This window comes from Mugil cephalus, chromosome 1 (assembly GCF_022458985.1).
Source record: "Mugil cephalus isolate CIBA_MC_2020 chromosome 1, CIBA_Mcephalus_1.1, whole genome shotgun sequence".
Classification (NCBI taxonomy): domain Eukaryota; kingdom Metazoa; phylum Chordata; class Actinopteri; order Mugiliformes; family Mugilidae; genus Mugil; species Mugil cephalus.
In genome coordinates, this window is record NC_061770.1 from 24305116 (window position 1) to 24321830 (window position 16715).

A 16715-nucleotide genomic window follows, 5' to 3' on the forward strand; every position below is an offset into this window, starting at 1 on the left:
ATCTAGATCTATTGTTTGAGAGGGTTCACTTGATAAAGACAGACCAGACTTTGTCCTCTGTGTCCTCCTTTGCTTAAATTGTCCATCCAGTGAGTGAGAATGTAGAGGTTGGTGAATGTAGTCCCATCAGTCAGAGTCAACTTTTTAAAATAACACTCACGGTCTCAGGGAGTGAGTGTATTAGTATATTTTCTAAAATATGCATTTTCCTCAAATATGCATTTTCCTCATCCATTCTTGCCAAAACACTCTGTTAAAATATGCTAACCAGCGTTTACAAGCTACAGCGTTAGAGATGTTTTGCCTCCAGTTAAGCCCCGCCCCTCAAAAAAACATCAAGTAAAAACACAGAAACACATTTGGCCTTAAACACATCCCATTTATTTTCTTGATTGAATGTACAGCTCAGTATCATTTGGTCAAGAGCATCAGAGGAGATAATGTAACACAGTCAAAATATTAACCCTTAAATATACGACACAGAATTACTGTGTAGTGAAAACTTCTCTCTCGGTTCTCAGCGTGAAATCAAACAGACGTAGCAGCGTTGACGTTACAGTGACCTGAAATAATCTTCTATGTGTGTGTCAAAACTATCTGCAGCTCCAACTTTATACAGTCATGATGGTTAAATGTAGTTAATTACATTTGTACTTCGCCTTTTCTTCACCACATTTATTAAATTAAAACTGCAGTTTTTTTTTTTAACTTCATTTCCTTTAATACACGTTAACATCACAAAAGAAAACGCGACTGTCACACAGGGTGTAATGATAGAGCACATATACTTCACTTAGTTCTGTAACTCCAACAAAGGGATATTTACAATAATAAATAAAGACGACAAATGAATAAAACAAAAAGAAGTGAAATGATAATAACAGAAGTTATTTAAAGTTTAAATTTTGAGGTATAAAAAACTGCAGTTTCAAACTAATAAAACGTTTATTACGATCAGTCTAAAGGATAAATGTAGACGACTGTTTAATAAATCACAGCCAAACGTCGTCGTATCCGTTTATATTTAAAATGGTTTTATCTCACTCAGTCATCAGAATAAAACACACTGTGATAACATAGAAGCCGTCAGCTGATTCTACTCAGGACCTTTTATTCTAACCTACATCATGATTTACGAAGCTTCTCTAATCAAATGAGACTTAATCATCTTAATCAGTTACATACAATCAAAAGCTTGAAAACCACATGGTTCCTGTTGATTTCAAATCTAAAAATATATATATATATTTTTTATTTTGGTAGAAAGTTTCACCAGTTCCCAGTTCCAGCAGAACAAAAATCAACAAAATCAAGACGCCGTCATGTTTTTCTGAGGATATGTTTGTCTTTTTAAATCTTTGTCTGTTGAGCCCATATAATCGATTCCACTACTAACTTGCAATTTAGTTATTTAATTTTTGCTCCTATTTTATTTATTTATTTATTTCAGTGGCATTGCATAAGTAATTATGTGCAAAGGTTCTGTTTATTTTTATTTTTTCCACATTGTGACTTATATTCTGCAGAGGAACCCAACGTCACATACTGTAAAGACGCTTGCAGCCACCAGGTGGCAGTCTAGTCGCACTTTGCATGTGACCGATGGCAGAAACAGAAATGTTCCAGTGAAGAAATGAACTTGGTTGCATTGGTCAGTGAATGAGTGTTTGAAAGGATGAAGCTCTTTCTGAAAGGAATCGCCATCAATTCAAAAAACTAAAATATGGTCTTCAGGAATCTTTGTGGAAGCGCTGAGAATAATACTGAGCTACGCCTGAAAACATTTGTCTGCTGCCTCCCAAAAAATAAAACATAAAACAAGCTGAAACAAGAGCAACTGGACTTGTAGAGTTTTTAGAAGACGTTTCATTTAGTTCTAAAAGAAGCAGAGAGTTGGGTTTAAATGGGAACATCTGGGGCCGCCATCAGAAACTCATAGAGTCTGATAATGAACAGATAAATACCTGTGGTTGGAGGAAACTCAGATCCAGTTTCCTTCAAGAGTCTCAAGGTGTGAAACTTCTTGTTCAGACTGGATTATAAACTGATGTCAGGAATAACATTATTACATTACATGAAGAAGGTCCAGGTCCGTTCTCTGATGGGTCACAACTGTTTTGGAGGCACAATGGAGACTTAGACAATATTAGGAAGGTGGTCATAATGTTTTGTGGATCTACCGTCACCTGGTTGAATGAGAACCATCCCAGACGTCGTGGATGAGTGGGTGGAATCCTGCAGAACCTTTTTTCTATCAGACACCGGTTGATTAAACTACACTGAGGACACACGTTTTGCTGCAGCGTCGTCGTGACGTTGGAGTGCGACGGGAACGTTTTTGCTCCGGCGTGGTCCGTTTCTCACAGGTAGACGTTCTCAGACGAGCAGAGGGTTGTCCAGGACGGCCACTCCTGCTGCTACTCCCCCGTCCGAGTGCTCTGAGCTCTTGGTCCTCAGCAAATGGCCAACGCACTCGTTCATCACCATGTCTTTCCCCTGCCTGCACGGAAAACACAAAAAAAATATTCAGCATTAACTGTATAAACTGGCAACTCAGTTTTTCTTTTTGATTTGATTTACAAAAATACATTTTTTTTCCCCCCTCACAATTGCAACCAATCGCAAAACTGTCCAATCATGTCACGAATTTCATCTCGATTTCTTTGTGAACCCAAACCGAACCGAGGCTTAATGCAAATTTAGAAAATATATATATATATATATTTCAATTGCTTCCTGAGTCTGAACACAAGCGCACTGAGGCATATTCACAAAGAAAAATTAAATAATGAGCTGTAGGGGACTGGGTGGTTTAGTGGTTCACACCAAATACTGGTATTTTGTTCTGTTATGACATGAATTTTTAATAAACAGTTCAGAACGTTGCACCACGAGACACCGTTTCAGACCATGATGTGTCACTGTGAGACGTGGTGAAGATGGAAAGGGTTTGAAAAATTAAGACTTTCGCCAAAAAAAGGTGCCATGTTGGTTGTTGTTTTTTTTTATTGAGTGACCTGTCCCCTGCTTAAACTTCTCCCCAAAAGTTTCCCCCAATTTTAGCTTTTTATGAATGGGAAAAAAATGTTGCGCGCACACTACAGTTATTACGGTAACCGGTCGCGCTGCTATTGACATTTCAGACATAGAAGTTTAAATATGTTTAAATATTAATAAATATGTCAAAATAAATGAAACTGTAATTGTCCCTGTTAATAACATTTAATTATTGTTATTTTTGTATCTCTGAGCTGTAAATGTCCCAGATTTCCACATTAGTGCTAACACGGGGCCATGCAAACCTGTTTTACTGCTAGTGTGGGATTATTCTACAATATTTACTCATCATTACAGTAAAATAGTCAATGTACTGTATTAATTCCTCTCTCAGCCAGTAGAAAATGTTGTGCACTCGTGACTATAGATAAAAATAAATACTGTGACACCGTCAGAATTTTGAAAAATACCGTGATAAACATTTCTGGTGATACCGCACGGCAGAAGCTTAAAAGATAAAATATCCTTCCAGATACTACAAAGATATGATGGGACGTACCTGACGTATGCTCCAAACACCCCCAGCTCACTGAGACAGTTGCTTATTTGGAGCGGCCCGTCCTGTCTCAGCAGGTAGTTGTGAAGGGGGGTGGGTTGGATCTTGTCCATCAGGATGTAGGCCATCCTCTCCTCGCTGCCCTTCACCTCCTCCAGGACCTGGCAGATCTCCGCTCCGTAAATGTTGTTCCCTGGAAAAACAGCTTCGTAATGAAGTGCGGCTAAACCCTGAAAAGACGTCGCGATTCTTTAACAAAGTGTAACAGAAAAAAGGTGATTTACATCAGACGTCAGTCAGGACTTGTCTCATTTGACGCTCCAGTACTTTAAAGGAATAGTTTCCCATTTTGGGAAATAGTGATGCTGTTCTTATCATGACACTAGATTCATGAATCAATGCTGCTCGCGTGTCCGCATGCAAGTTTACAACTGACACGTGTTTTTATTAGGTTTATAAGTCATGAATCCAACCCAGGAAATCTAAAATCGTTTAGAATTGAGATGCACGTTTTCATTTTATTGTAGTTTCTAATAGTTAAACAGTAAATGTTGTTGTACTATGTAGTAAATGAGGCCACTACCACCTCAATATAGTTTTAAAGAGTTTAAAATGAATAAATTACTCTGATGTCTTGTATTCCTTATCTTTCGCTATGATTTTAAATACACTACTTAATAAATTTAGGTTAAACAGACACATTATTGTGTATTTACATAAGATATCGGCGATACCCGCCTGAATTTGACTCGTATCTGTGGTATTGAACATCTCTAGCGATAATGTTTGTCTGGCTTAGCATTGACGTGACAGGTCCTCTGAAAACCAGCATCCAATCAGCTACAAAACGTTAGAAAATGTTCAAACTATCTAAAACTACAGCTCCACTGTCGTCCCCTGTACCTCCTCCTTCTCGCTGGGGCTTCAGGACGAACCGGTCCGGAGACGCCAAAGCCATGGCCACAGTTTTGTCCCCCTCTGGGCCCTGTGAGGGACGACAGCAAGACATGAAAAAAAAAACACGGCAGGCGTCCACGTCGCTGAAACCTTCTGAGTGAGTCGTAGTCTCACCATGTCCAGAGTGTAGAGGCCGGCGAACGTGGCCCTGATCTGCTCCACGGCTTCAGGCTGCCCAGGGAAGAACTTCTCCAGAACTCCAGGCCTGGCGAGAACCTGCTGGACCTTCTTGGTCCCGGCCAGGTGGGTGCTGATGTCGGGACACTTCACGGCCAGAGAGCGCTCCATCAGAAGACGAGCGTCCCAGGTCTGCGATTCAAGAAAAGTGAGACTTTGACTCTGGATCTCAGCGAAAACAGAAAACGTTCTAACCGGGTGGATTTCATTTATAACGACGGCTCAGCTGAACTGGAAGTAGGAGAACATGAGCAAACCCACAGTTAAATCATATCAGAACCTTAAAAATGAAAACCTACGCAATGTCGCCGAAACCAAAACCCCACTGGACCTTGGAGCTGTTCATGAGTCCATCCACTGAATTCTACTAAAGTACTGCAGCACCAAAACTTATTCATGTATTGTTTTTGCACCAAACAGCCTTTTAACAAGAAGTTCTTCGAATTCTTTAAGGGGAACTGGAACGTTCTTGTTTTTTCTTTGTCTTCTCAAGTTTTGTTCTTACTAATAATAATTATAATTAGTTATAAAAATTTTTTTTTTCTACATGCTTTGAAGATTGTGCAGTTCAAAGGAGTATTAGGGATAATAATATAATTGATAAAAAAAATTGCAAGGTAGATTTTTTTTCCCATCATGCATCATGAGAAAAAAGCGGAAATTTCAATGAAAAAAGTTGAAATTGTGAAGAAAAAAAAACAAATTTCAATGAAGAAGGTTGAAATTTGAAAAAAATTGCTGAAATTGCAATGAAAAAAGGCGAAATTTCAAGAAAAAAGTCCATACAGTCAAGAATAAAGTAGGACTTTGAAGGTCTATTCTCTGCATTAGTTTTCATCTTTTTTTCTCCAAATTTTAACTTTAATTCTCGAAATTTCGACTTTTTTCTCAAAGTGCATGATGAAAAAAAAACAAAAAACAAAAAAACATCTACCTCTTCCCATTTTTTTTTTTTTTCACACTGACGTATTTTCTCAACTTGTTGCTCACTGAAAACATTTCTGCAGCGCCTCGTTTGAGCCTCACTTTTCTAACCGTCGGTTCTCTCTAAGCTCTTTGTTCGTGGCTCTGGTGGTAGGAGCCAGGAATTTATCAGACAAATCCGACGACAACAGCTGAGATTTATTTGCAGTTGATCAGACTCAGTTCAGATGTGCACAACATTTTAAATGAGGAGAATTTCACGTACCCACTTTAAGAAATTACATTGTGTGTAGATTTCTTTTATTCTGTTTTGTTGCATACAGTGTTTTTAACCCCCCGCCCCTCCAACGCTGCTGCGGCTGCATGGTGCGTATTTTGCTGCCTGCTCTCTGATGGTCAACATTCCTGACAGGACAGCGAGTAAACTGACCAGCAGAGCAGAAGAGGATTTGTTTTTCTTTGCCTGAGGGACGAGGAGCATGTGACACCAGACTGACGACCACTGGCAGAGGAATGAAAGAGCGTAACACAGCTACAAATAAAGAAATAAATAAATAATAAGGTCACACAAGGCACTGGATCATCACAGCGAATAAAGTTGACTTTAAATCGGCTTTATTTAAGCTTTAAACGTGCGCACGGTTTTCAGTAGAGGATGCATCAAATACGCAACGATGCCTGAATTTAACATTTAAATTTCCACCTAGAACCAACAAAAAAATCAATTATAAAGAAAAGAAAAACGTCTGGAGCGACCGGTGTCTCTCAAACCAACGGTGCATCAGAAAGAGAACTAATAACAGCTGGTTACATTAAAGACCTTTTACTTTTTCAAACCCATTTCAGAGCCTGGACCTGGATTGTTTTTATGTGTTTTTCTGCATGAATTCTCCGTTTTCCCCTCAGAGAATTGATTAGGTTGAAGATAACGTGGGAGGATAAACACAACTAATGTTTCATGCTGAACCTCACTTGTAAAAGTAAAATTTAATTGTCGTATTCATCTTTTATCGCGTCGGTCTTAACTTTTTCAGCGATTTGCTCAGTAGTGCATCAAACTAGCCTGGAGCAGCTTGACAGTGTTTATCAAGCCAGAGCCATTCAGAGGTCAAAGGTCAAAGGTCATCGTTGACTTGTTTGCTGAGTTCACTTCCTGCCGTAGGGTTTCTAAATAAGCGTTTTTATGGTTTGAAATTGTTTGTCGACTGCTGTTGTAAATTAATTTGCCCAAATTGGGACAATAAAAGACTTTCTTATCTGAAAACTATGGGAAACAGGTGGACACGTGTTTAGTGACATATGAACTCTCAGGTCTTCAGCTTTTTAATTATTCTAAAAGGTTTTAATCAGAACGTATGGTGAGGCCTCCTCCTACTATTACGTCTGTGGACCCGTCTGGAAAACAGACAATGTGGACATTTTTGAAAGCAAACTAAAGACGGACCTTTTTTTTCTTGCTTTCAGCTGAATTTTATTTTCTGGTTATTCATTGAGTTTTAGCATTTTATATTTTTAGTCTGTTTATATATTTAATTTGATTTATTTTATGACTTTTAACTAAATTTTTTACTTATTTTTTAATTATTTTTATCCTTTTACTCTGGTTATTATTTTAATTTGATTTATTTTGTCTTTTTATATTTATATTTTGACTTATTTCATTATTTTAAATTGAATTTTATTGATTTTCATCCTAATTAATTATTGTTGTTGTTAATTTTAATTAGCATTTATACAGTTATATTAATCTCTCTAGTGTTTCCTTAACTTTAAAGTGGTGAGTCTGAGATAGTGTAATGTTCTTAATTCCTCAGTGTTTTTAAATCTGTCTCTTTACATACATGTGTGGGCGTCTATGTCTTTATCTAAAGCACCTTGGGCTGCATATATTATATGAAAAGTCCTCAATAAATAAATATTAAATAATTAAATAAAGAATTTATGACTCCTTTGGCAGAAAGAGGTTCAGACCTGTTCAGAAGTGTAGTTCTGAGGCATGTAACCGTTCCTGAAATAAACCACCGCGACTTCATGGCCGTCACTGAAAAGACAGAGACACAGATTAATAATTACATCACGTCGTCGTCGTCGTCGTCTCTTCCTGCTGCGACACATTTTGTGACAGAGTCAGACTCACACAAACAGCCTCTTGTCCTGATCCAGGGATCCGGTTTTACAGACGGCGTCAAACCTCTTTCTTATTGTGGAAATGTTTCTGTAACGGAGAGTGTTTAATTCAAACTAAAGGTGCAGAACAACAATTAATCACCAAGGGGTCGTCAGGAATAAGATAAGAAAAAGATATAATTTTTTCAGGGTTTGGTTATTTCAAGAAAGAAAGAGAATAAAAAGACACACCAACCTCTTCCATAGTTCACTCTCGATGTATCGCTGATCAAAAATGTTCCGTTGGTTTTCCTCCACCAGGAACATGACCACAGCTCTGAAATGACGACAGCAACTTACATTACTGAGTCAAGTTTAAATAAGAAAAGAAGCACACAAAGGTTTATTGATTACCTTCAGTAAAGATGCAATGATATAATGTGATGATAAATCCTGATCAGGCATAACATTATGACCATCTTCCTAATATTGTGTAGGTCTCCCTTGTGCCTCTAAAACAGTTGTGACTAATCAGAGAATGGACGTGGACCTTCTGAGGGCGTCTATTAACAGGATGCTGTTAGTGGCCTTGGGGGGGGGGGGGGGGGGGGGGGGGGGGGCGTGTGGTCTAGTGAATTTGGAGGCCAGGTCAACACCTTGTGTCAACACCTTGTTCTGTTCTTCAAGTTTTTTTGAGTTGTACGTGCTGGGGGCTGCTGCCATCAAAGGGTGTCATTGCTATTGAGGTGGGGGGGTGTGGGTGTCTAGTCTGGTCTGGTCTGGTCTGGTCTGGTCTAGGTGGGTGCTACATGTCTAAGTAACATCCAGGTTCAAAAGTTTCCCAGCAGAACACCGAACAGTCACAAGATGATTAATGTTATTGACTTGTGTCGTCAGTGGTCATAATGTTGTGGCTGCTCGGCGTCGTACCTCTCTGAGCCGTACAGCTCCCAGGCTTTGGCGACCGCTCCGGCCAGACCCGCTGCAGGATTGTTGTCCAGGATGCGCCGACTCTCCTCCAGCCTGCCGGCCACTTTCAGGACGTGTCTGCAGAAACAACGTGGAGAACGTCAGTAACAGTCCTCAAAAAAAAACTTTTTTTTATCTCAATTAAAACAAATAGGAAGAAGTTTGTTTGCAAATAGATCAGATCAAATCATCGGAAAATACAGGATCAATCACTGTACGTGACCCATTTAGAATGTATGTTTCCTTTTTTCCAGTTTTATGGATACAGAGAAAACTCTGATCGATGCACTAAATGAATTTTCATCACAGAGCACGGTTAACACACCTGTGTACGTCCGGCGTACGCGACGACAGGCCTCCGAAACTCGCAGCGAAGGTGTTAATCTCTATCTGCTTCAGAGACGACGTCTGGTCCAGCATGTAGTCAGAGCGGTTCAGACCCAACATAATAGTCTGGAAGCCAAAGAAGAGTTCAATCAGGCATTCATGTCACTTAATGAAACAACAGAGAGAAGATTCAGAGCGGAAATGACACATCTGCAGGCTCACATCCTCATTCCCCTGGTCCCAGCTGCACTTCTCCCATCATTATTTATATAGTTACCGAGAAAACGAGACCCAGAACAACTGATCAACATAAATAAGCGAAATGTAAAACCTCTGCAGATTCCTACATGCTTTTCTTGTCCTCGTCATAGTTAACGTAATGTGGAGAGAGACGCTTGTATCTTGGCTACAGAAAATGTGTCAACACAACGTCAACGCTCTCTGGAATCTTTTTCTCCTTGACGCCGTCTCGAGGAAACGTTTGTCTTCTTTTAAACGTACTATTGGTGTGTGTTTCATTTTATTTTTTATCTCTAGACTGACAGGTGATTCTGACAAACCTGAGTCCTTCCTTCTTTTAGGATCTGTTGGTGGATCCTGAACAACCTCGCAGTGAAATCGTCCACCTCAATGGTGCTGTAAACAGAGAGAAACAGTTCAAAGACATTATTCTATAAGTGCATTATAATAGAAGTGGTGATTTGAACAGGGACGTGCTGCTACTTCAAACTAAAGACGGGAGATCATTAGAGGCTCGGACTGTGTCGTACCTGGCTAAAGCCTCCTGCAGAAAGTCTGAGTCCTGGCTGATCTTGTCCACCAGCGTGTTGTAATGCGTCTGCACAGCCAGAGCCTGCAGGAACGCGGCCTTCGGCACAGGCGAGGGGAAGAGCGTGAAGGGAGCGTAGGTCACCAACTGCAAAACCAGAGGAATGCTGACGTCAGAAAATACAAACACAGAACAAAGCGTAAAAATCGGCAATAATAAAAATAAAATCCCTGTATGCATGAGCTTAATGAAGATCTCACATCCTCTGCCCTTGAGCGGAACAAATTCCTAAAATAACTTCACACTGAACGAGCCCGTTTCATCAGAAACAGCTTTTCAAACAGGAAACATGTCTTTTCTACAGGAAACATGTCTTCTGTTGCTGGCTGTCGCTCACAGGTTCACAATTTCACTCTATATTAAAACTCAAATTAAATGAAAATAAGCTTTAACGTCATCCCGCAGATACTGGATCAGTTTGGGATCTAGTGAATTTGGAGGCCAGGTCACTGGAATAGTTTCCTTCCTAATCCTACCTCTGAGGAGTTCGGGGATTCCTGGATCCTCATCAGGACGCCCTGCAGAAGCGCTGCGTCTTTTGCCACGTCGGCCAATTCTTTTACGAGAGCGGTGTTCATCATCACCTCGTCTGGTATCCCCTGGGCCATCCTGACTCACCTGAGATTCAAGAAAACGAGCAAGATGTTTGGTAAAAACATGCAACACGTCGCTGTCGCTTAGACCTGGAGAAACTAGAGGATCTTCTTTTTTTTTTTTTGCTTAGAGTCATTTAGATGTAATCAGATCCTCTGGGAGACTCCACCACAACAAGCTGGTTGATACCAGAGGGAAAAATTAGTTGCTATAGATGGTGCGAGCATACAAGTTAGGTAAAGCAATAGAATATGATAAGAGAAAATATATTAAGGTTACAAAAAGTATTTAAAGACTGTATAACGTTTGAGTAACTAACTAGAAACCAACCAAGTTAATTCCCTGTTAAAAGAGACTTTTTCTTTGCCCTAGTTCCCTTCATGCTTGCTCTCGACGTTTCAGGCTCTTTGCTCTGTGAACCGTCTTCAGACACTATTGTTACTGATGCTATGTAAATGAAACTGAATTAAACTAAGTAAAGTTGAGTGGAGCAAACGGGGGTTTAAGTGGTGGAGGCTGAATAATAAATACTGACATTCACAAATATCATGAATAGGGAGAAGAGTTGCTCTTAAAAAAGAAATATTCCACAGAAGTGACACGAGTAAGAACTGAGATAATTACTGCAATGAATGGAAAGATAAATACACAGATCAGGCTTAACATTATGACCACCTTCCTAATATTGTGTCTGATTTAGTGGGGGTGCTGGTCTGGTCTAGGTGGGGGCTACATGTCAAGTAACATCCACATGAATGGATGCCAGATCCAGAAGTTTCCCAGCAGAACATTACATTGTCACAAGTGCTATTTACTGTGCATGTCAGCGGTTATAATGTTATGCACACCTGGTGTAAGCGTGTTTCCAAAGATTTGCACAGGTGTTCTGTCCAGTCCTGTTCAGTAGTAAAGGCAAAGTTGTAACGTGGTTGGAGTTTTATTAGTAGGAACATGAGAAGAACACACCCATTTAAAAATTTGCTTGACTAGTGTTTGTTAATGGCTAGATATTAACTGTCGTGAGGGGGAGTAACACTTAAATCAGGACAGAGGTCAGAGGTTTACCACAACGTAACACAAACACAGGAAAATCACATCGACTCAGTGACTTGAAATCTGACTTTCTACTAAAAGTTAATAAAGTAACATTAAAGAAAACAAACAACTCCCAAAACGAATGTAATACACCCAAAGTGACTTTTATGTGGCAACATTTACCAAACTCTTACCTTTGTTTTAAGCTGCTGGTCACAGATGGTCAACAGCGTCGGCTAGTTTGTTAGCTAACTTTCCAGCTAACAGGTTTCTCTCCCGCTCGAAAAGTACGTTTCCACAAAGTGTGAGTCTAGCGAATAAGACCCTGTGGAGTTCACTATGAACGTTTTCTTTCCTCCTTCTTCTTTTTTTTTTAAACCGCTACAGAAACGGTGTCTCCGACATGTCAACACGCCGCTGCTTGGGTTGAATGAAAAAGCCGGAAGTGTCGTTTGAGACCTGTCACGCTCGTCAGCGCTGATTGGTCGGCCGGTTCGGCTACTATTGGCTAAAACAGTACCACGTGCTTTGTTCGAGCCAATCAGCGCTCGGATCGTCGCTTAGTACTGAAGAGAGGAACAAGAGGGAGAGCGGTGAAAGGTAAATAAAACGTGACGCGTCTAAAAAAAAGAAAAAGAAACTCGTTCAGCAGCTCAGACACGCATCGTTTTAGGACATTTTTTTGGCGTTACTTTAATTCAGAATTAAGAGTGTGGGGCATTTTGATGCACGTGCTATCGTTTGTTTAATTAGCATAAAACAAGTTCAACAGGAATAACAGGAAATGTCATCCATTTTTTTTTATCCAGATATTTGGCAAAAAAAAAAACGTTTAGTACTGGACAATAAATAAAACGCATTTCTCAACAAATAAATACATTTAATAATCATAATAATATATATATATATATTACAAAAGATATGACATAATATAATGCAATCTATCATTTATAAAAATAAATCACACACAATAAGCAAATTCAACCAACGGGAATGAAAAATCCAGTTCCTCCACAAGTTTTGCCTTCTTGCTCCACACCAGCAGAGGGAGCTGAAACGTTTTCCAACACACGCCACAAAGAGCTGCCTTGAAGCTTCCTGCCTCTCTGTGTCTTGTCATGGTTTATTAACAAACACAGGCCTTCAAGCCAATCAATGGGTTTGTTGACGCGGAGGGTTGAATAAACTACAGTGAGCGTATACTTTAAAGGGTTGCCACCCAGAGTGATCAAGAGGTGCTGGGCCGCAACGGTGTCATTTTTTTTCCCACTGTGCTTGCGTCTCGTGTCCTTGTAGATGGCGAGTGGACAGCTGTCGAGGGCGGAGGCGCTGGCGTCCTCAGGCTACAGGCATGCGTGTCACGTGATGCTCTACTGTGACACGAAAAGTGAGCTGTTTGGGAGGTTTCCCTTCAGACACATCATACTGGTGAGCGCTGAGTAGTGTGTTCCTTGTCCTTGCGTTGGTGGCGGGTCACTCACACGTTTCCGTTTGTGCACGTTTGAGTGAAAATGCACACGAGTGTGTAACAGCTTCTGTCTCGTCCCACAGATGCAGATGCGCTTTGACGGACTGCTGGGTTTCCCTGGCGGGTGAGTCCTTCCTGGTGCTGCCTCTGCTTTAGCCCCAAAACTGGATGTGTTCAGGTGCAGCCTTGTAAATCACCCTCTTTCTTCGCAGAATCGTGCACAAAGACAGAAACATATGTCCTCTGCAATATTCAACACTGAAAGATGAGCAAATGTGCTTGACGGGTTCCTCTGTCAGAGGCACTATTTTGCCATTGAACACATTTTTAAAAGACACACACTGCTCGATTAGTATTCTTCTAAGTATTAATCGTCTGCGCCTTTGGATCTGTGATTTACAGAAGAATTACTGGAGCAACGTTTCCCTCCCAACAAGGCAAAACCTGAAAAATCAGAACAGAAACAGGAACGTGTCCCAATTTCATACCACAACTGTGTTCATGTCCTGTTCTCACAGCTGTATTTGACAATATCAACACTATACTAATAGCAAAAAAAGGAGTAATTTTTAGTATCAAACATTAATTTGTATTCCCTCTGTTTGATACGTTTATTTAAGCACAAACCCTCATTTTCATTTGTCCTGTAAATTGACGCCATTATGGTTTTAATACGAACCCAACACTCTCAGTGAACATTTTATATTAAACACCTTCGTTTGCACAGTGCTTTTATTGTGAAACATTCAGTGACAACAGTGCACACATACATATTTTCTGGTGTATTCTGTGCCCTTCAGAGTTTTCTATATTGTATATTTGTATTTTTTAATGCAGTATATCTATACTGCATTTAAAAAAAAGCAAAATACATATACAGATTTTCACATGTTTGTTACTAGTCTGCTGCTACTCGTTAGCAAGTGACCTGCTGAGTTATAACAGATACACAAGCAGGAGCCACTTTTCACTTAATTGCATGACAGCGAGTCGCCTTTATTGTCCGGTGACATTTAGCAGGCGAGACACACCTCCACGTTGTCCCTGTTGGTTCTGAGGTATTTATTTATCTGAGGCTGAAACGAATCAGTGTCGGCGCCGCAGCCACTGAAACGTAGTGAAACTGCTTCAGATGCATTTACACTGAATGTAAAATGTGCTAAATCAGGAGTCTTCAACTGATGCAGAGATTAAGAAGGGATCTCCTACCTACTATACGTGTTCTATATTAAACTAGTGCTGTTTATAAATATACATTATTATTACAACTGCTACAAACATAAATATCTTGATGTATATCATGCACTGTTAGCTTCTCTTCTGCTAATATTGCAGCGTGTTACTGGATTTCACATGGGGACTGAATAGACTCTCGTCCAATTGCGGGGAACCTGATAGAGTCGTGTAATGTGCAGCCTCGTGATTGGCTCAGTAGCGATGGGGGCGGGGCCTACTGTGTACAGGAGGCTTAGATTGACAGGTCTAGTGTGAAACGATGTTGAGGCAGCACCTGTATCGCTGAATGAGTGAAGTGGTGACTGAAAGATGACGTCTTCGGCCTCCATTTATCCCTTTACTGAAATATGCTGGATTCATGTTAATGTGTGTTTAAAGAAATTTAAATTTTGGGTAAAAATGAAAAGAAAATATACAGAAAAAACGTCTAATCAACCTAAGATTTTGTGGCTGCCCTGCAGTACCTCTTTTGAACCCTTAGGGGTCGCAGACCCCCTGTTGAAGACCTATTCTGTAAATTATAAAAGGAAGGAGGGGTAAAAAAAAATGAATTATGAATAAATGTTGGATCCATAATTGGATAATTGGAAGGTGCTATCCTGCGCAGATGACCGGGATAATGTTAAAATCCCACCGCTTGTCAACAATAACACGCGCATATGATAAAACTCTGCCAACCAGGGCCGGTGCACGTCTCCATGTGGACACCAAAGCATCCACTTGTCTTGAATTTCCTGCAGCGCTGCCCCCCAACACCAGCACCGGGCTTTAAAATTCAATTAGTGTAATTTATTTACTGAGGAGGCTCAGGAGAGCGATACAGCAGAAGGGGCTGTTTATCTGCAACCACATCTGGTGCTGACCTTTGACCCCCTCCCTCCCTCAGGCTCGTTGACCAATCGAAGGAGACGCTGGAGGCGGGGCTCAGCAGGGAATTGTCCGAGGAGCTGGGCCTGGCTATACCTGTGACTGAAGAAGATCTCGTGGAGTCTTGCTTCGCTCCCGCTTCCCCCTTCCAACGCAGCCCCAACCTCATCCTCCACTTCTACGTGAAGAAGATAGAGGAGGAGCTCGTTAACGAGGTGGAAAGAGTGGCCGCGTCCACCGCCGCCGACCACGGACAGGAGGTAACGCGTCCTTCCCGAGTGACTGATTGCAGCGATTTAGCAGATCTCACGGTCCTCTCCCGCTGTCTGCTCAGGTCCTGGGGATGGTCAGAGTCCCGCTCTACACCATGAGGAACGGGGGAGGCCTCTCCCACTTCCTGTCCCACTCCTTCATCGGCAACGCCCGCTCCCAGCTGGTCCGGTCCCTGCTGCGCCTCGACATGGTCCCCGCCGCCGAGCTGCACAAAGCCCTCGCCGCGTCCCTGAAGACGCAGGCGCAGAGCAGGGACGGCCTGCGCGAGGCCCTGGCCCTGACGGAGGCGCACAAGCTTTAAAAAACGCACGGCGCGTTGTCGCATCGCAGCCCTTTTCCTACACACTTAATCCTACACACACACACATGCACACGCGCGCCTTCATGCTGATTCTGAGCTGGTGACTCATAATTGCATACTGTGCATCAGGCAGTTTGGGGCAAAACATTATCAGCTCCCTTACCAGTGAACGGAAATAAAGATGCTTACGCTGTCCATCACATCCGAGCCTTTTCTGTCATTTGTGAGAGGGAAGAGCGGCCGTGATGGAAATCAAACCCAAAAAAAAAAATAAATAAACTCTTCGTTTTATTGTTACGGGGGTGATGACGTTTTCATAATTCTTGCAGAGTCTCGAGCTCAGCTGACAGGAAGGCAAAGGAGAAACGCTGGGTTGTGGGGTTACCTTATAAGGCGTCGCTGAGACGCTCTGTGGTTTTTCTATAGGTGCCAGGATCTAAGTGGGGGGGTGGAGGGGGGGGGGAAGTTTCTATCTATCTATTGGTGAACGGAAACGTGCCACGTCCACAACCGGGCGCCATTCTTTTTCTGTCTCTGTGCCCCTCGCTATTTTACTCACTTTTTTTTAGCGGCTGCTCTGTTTATGAAGTTCTAGCACGGTCGCCCCCCGCCCCCCCTCCTTCGCCCCCTCCCTCCTGCAACCCGAGGATTAATTACGCCCGTGACATACCATACGGCCTGCGGGCGGAAGATTTGATTCCGTTTAAGTGTACCCTCGGTGCGCGTAACGCCGCCCGCACCAGATGCTGGTAACCTCATTCCTCCGACAGCATCGCCGGCAGTGAGCTAGAGCAGGAGCCGCGACGCTGCCTGGTGTCCATGATACCTATTGTACCATCGCTGCTGCTTTTTCTTTATCAGCCTGATTGCACAGTGCAGCGGCGGCGGCAGCCACCTGAGTTTATCTGCGACTCATTGGGCTGATGGTGCAGAGATAAATCATCCTGAAACACAGTGTACGCGAAAAAGCCTTTTATGATCCCGCAGATCTCACCGAGGCTTTAACATTTTTTGGGGAACAGGTGCACCCGTTAATCACCTTCACCTGCGCGCGCTCGTCTCCGAGCAGGTGTCGGTCGGGTGTCGATGCAGGTATGCA

General features: G+C 41.8%; 2 protein-coding genes across 3 annotated transcripts; one reads left to right on the forward strand and one right to left on the reverse strand.

Moving 5' to 3' along the window:
* Positions 1–358: 358 nt before the first annotated feature.
* Positions 359–11885, reverse strand: gss (glutathione synthetase). Of its 2 annotated transcripts, XM_047597434.1 has the most exons (14): positions 11666–11884; positions 11285–11332; positions 10319–10460; positions 9784–9929; positions 9574–9649; positions 9012–9139; positions 8648–8764; positions 7974–8054; positions 7749–7826; positions 7583–7652; positions 4625–4819; positions 4457–4538; positions 3557–3746; positions 359–2500 (listed from the first exon to the last, which is right to left on the reverse strand). In XM_047597434.1, the coding sequence occupies exons 3-14, from the start codon at positions 10448–10450 to the stop codon at positions 2377–2379; spliced, it is 1419 nt and encodes a 472-aa protein (XP_047453390.1). In that variant the 5' UTR covers positions 10451–10460; positions 11285–11332; positions 11666–11884; the 3' UTR covers positions 359–2376. The 2 variants fall into 2 exon arrangements, with proteins under 2 accessions (XP_047453390.1, XP_047453398.1); XM_047597442.1 differs by lacking the exon at positions 11285–11332 and having other exon boundaries at positions 11666–11885.
* Positions 11886–11930: 45 nt separating this feature from the next.
* zgc:103759 (U8 snoRNA-decapping enzyme) lies at positions 11931–15913 on the forward strand. The gene is made up of 5 exons (XM_047597453.1): positions 11931–12071; positions 12768–12899; positions 13023–13063; positions 15062–15302; positions 15377–15913. The coding sequence occupies exons 2-5, from the start codon at positions 12768–12770 to the stop codon at positions 15614–15616; spliced, it is 654 nt and encodes a 217-aa protein (XP_047453409.1). The 5' UTR covers positions 11931–12071; the 3' UTR covers positions 15617–15913.
* The last annotated feature ends 802 nt before the right edge of the window (positions 15914–16715 follow it).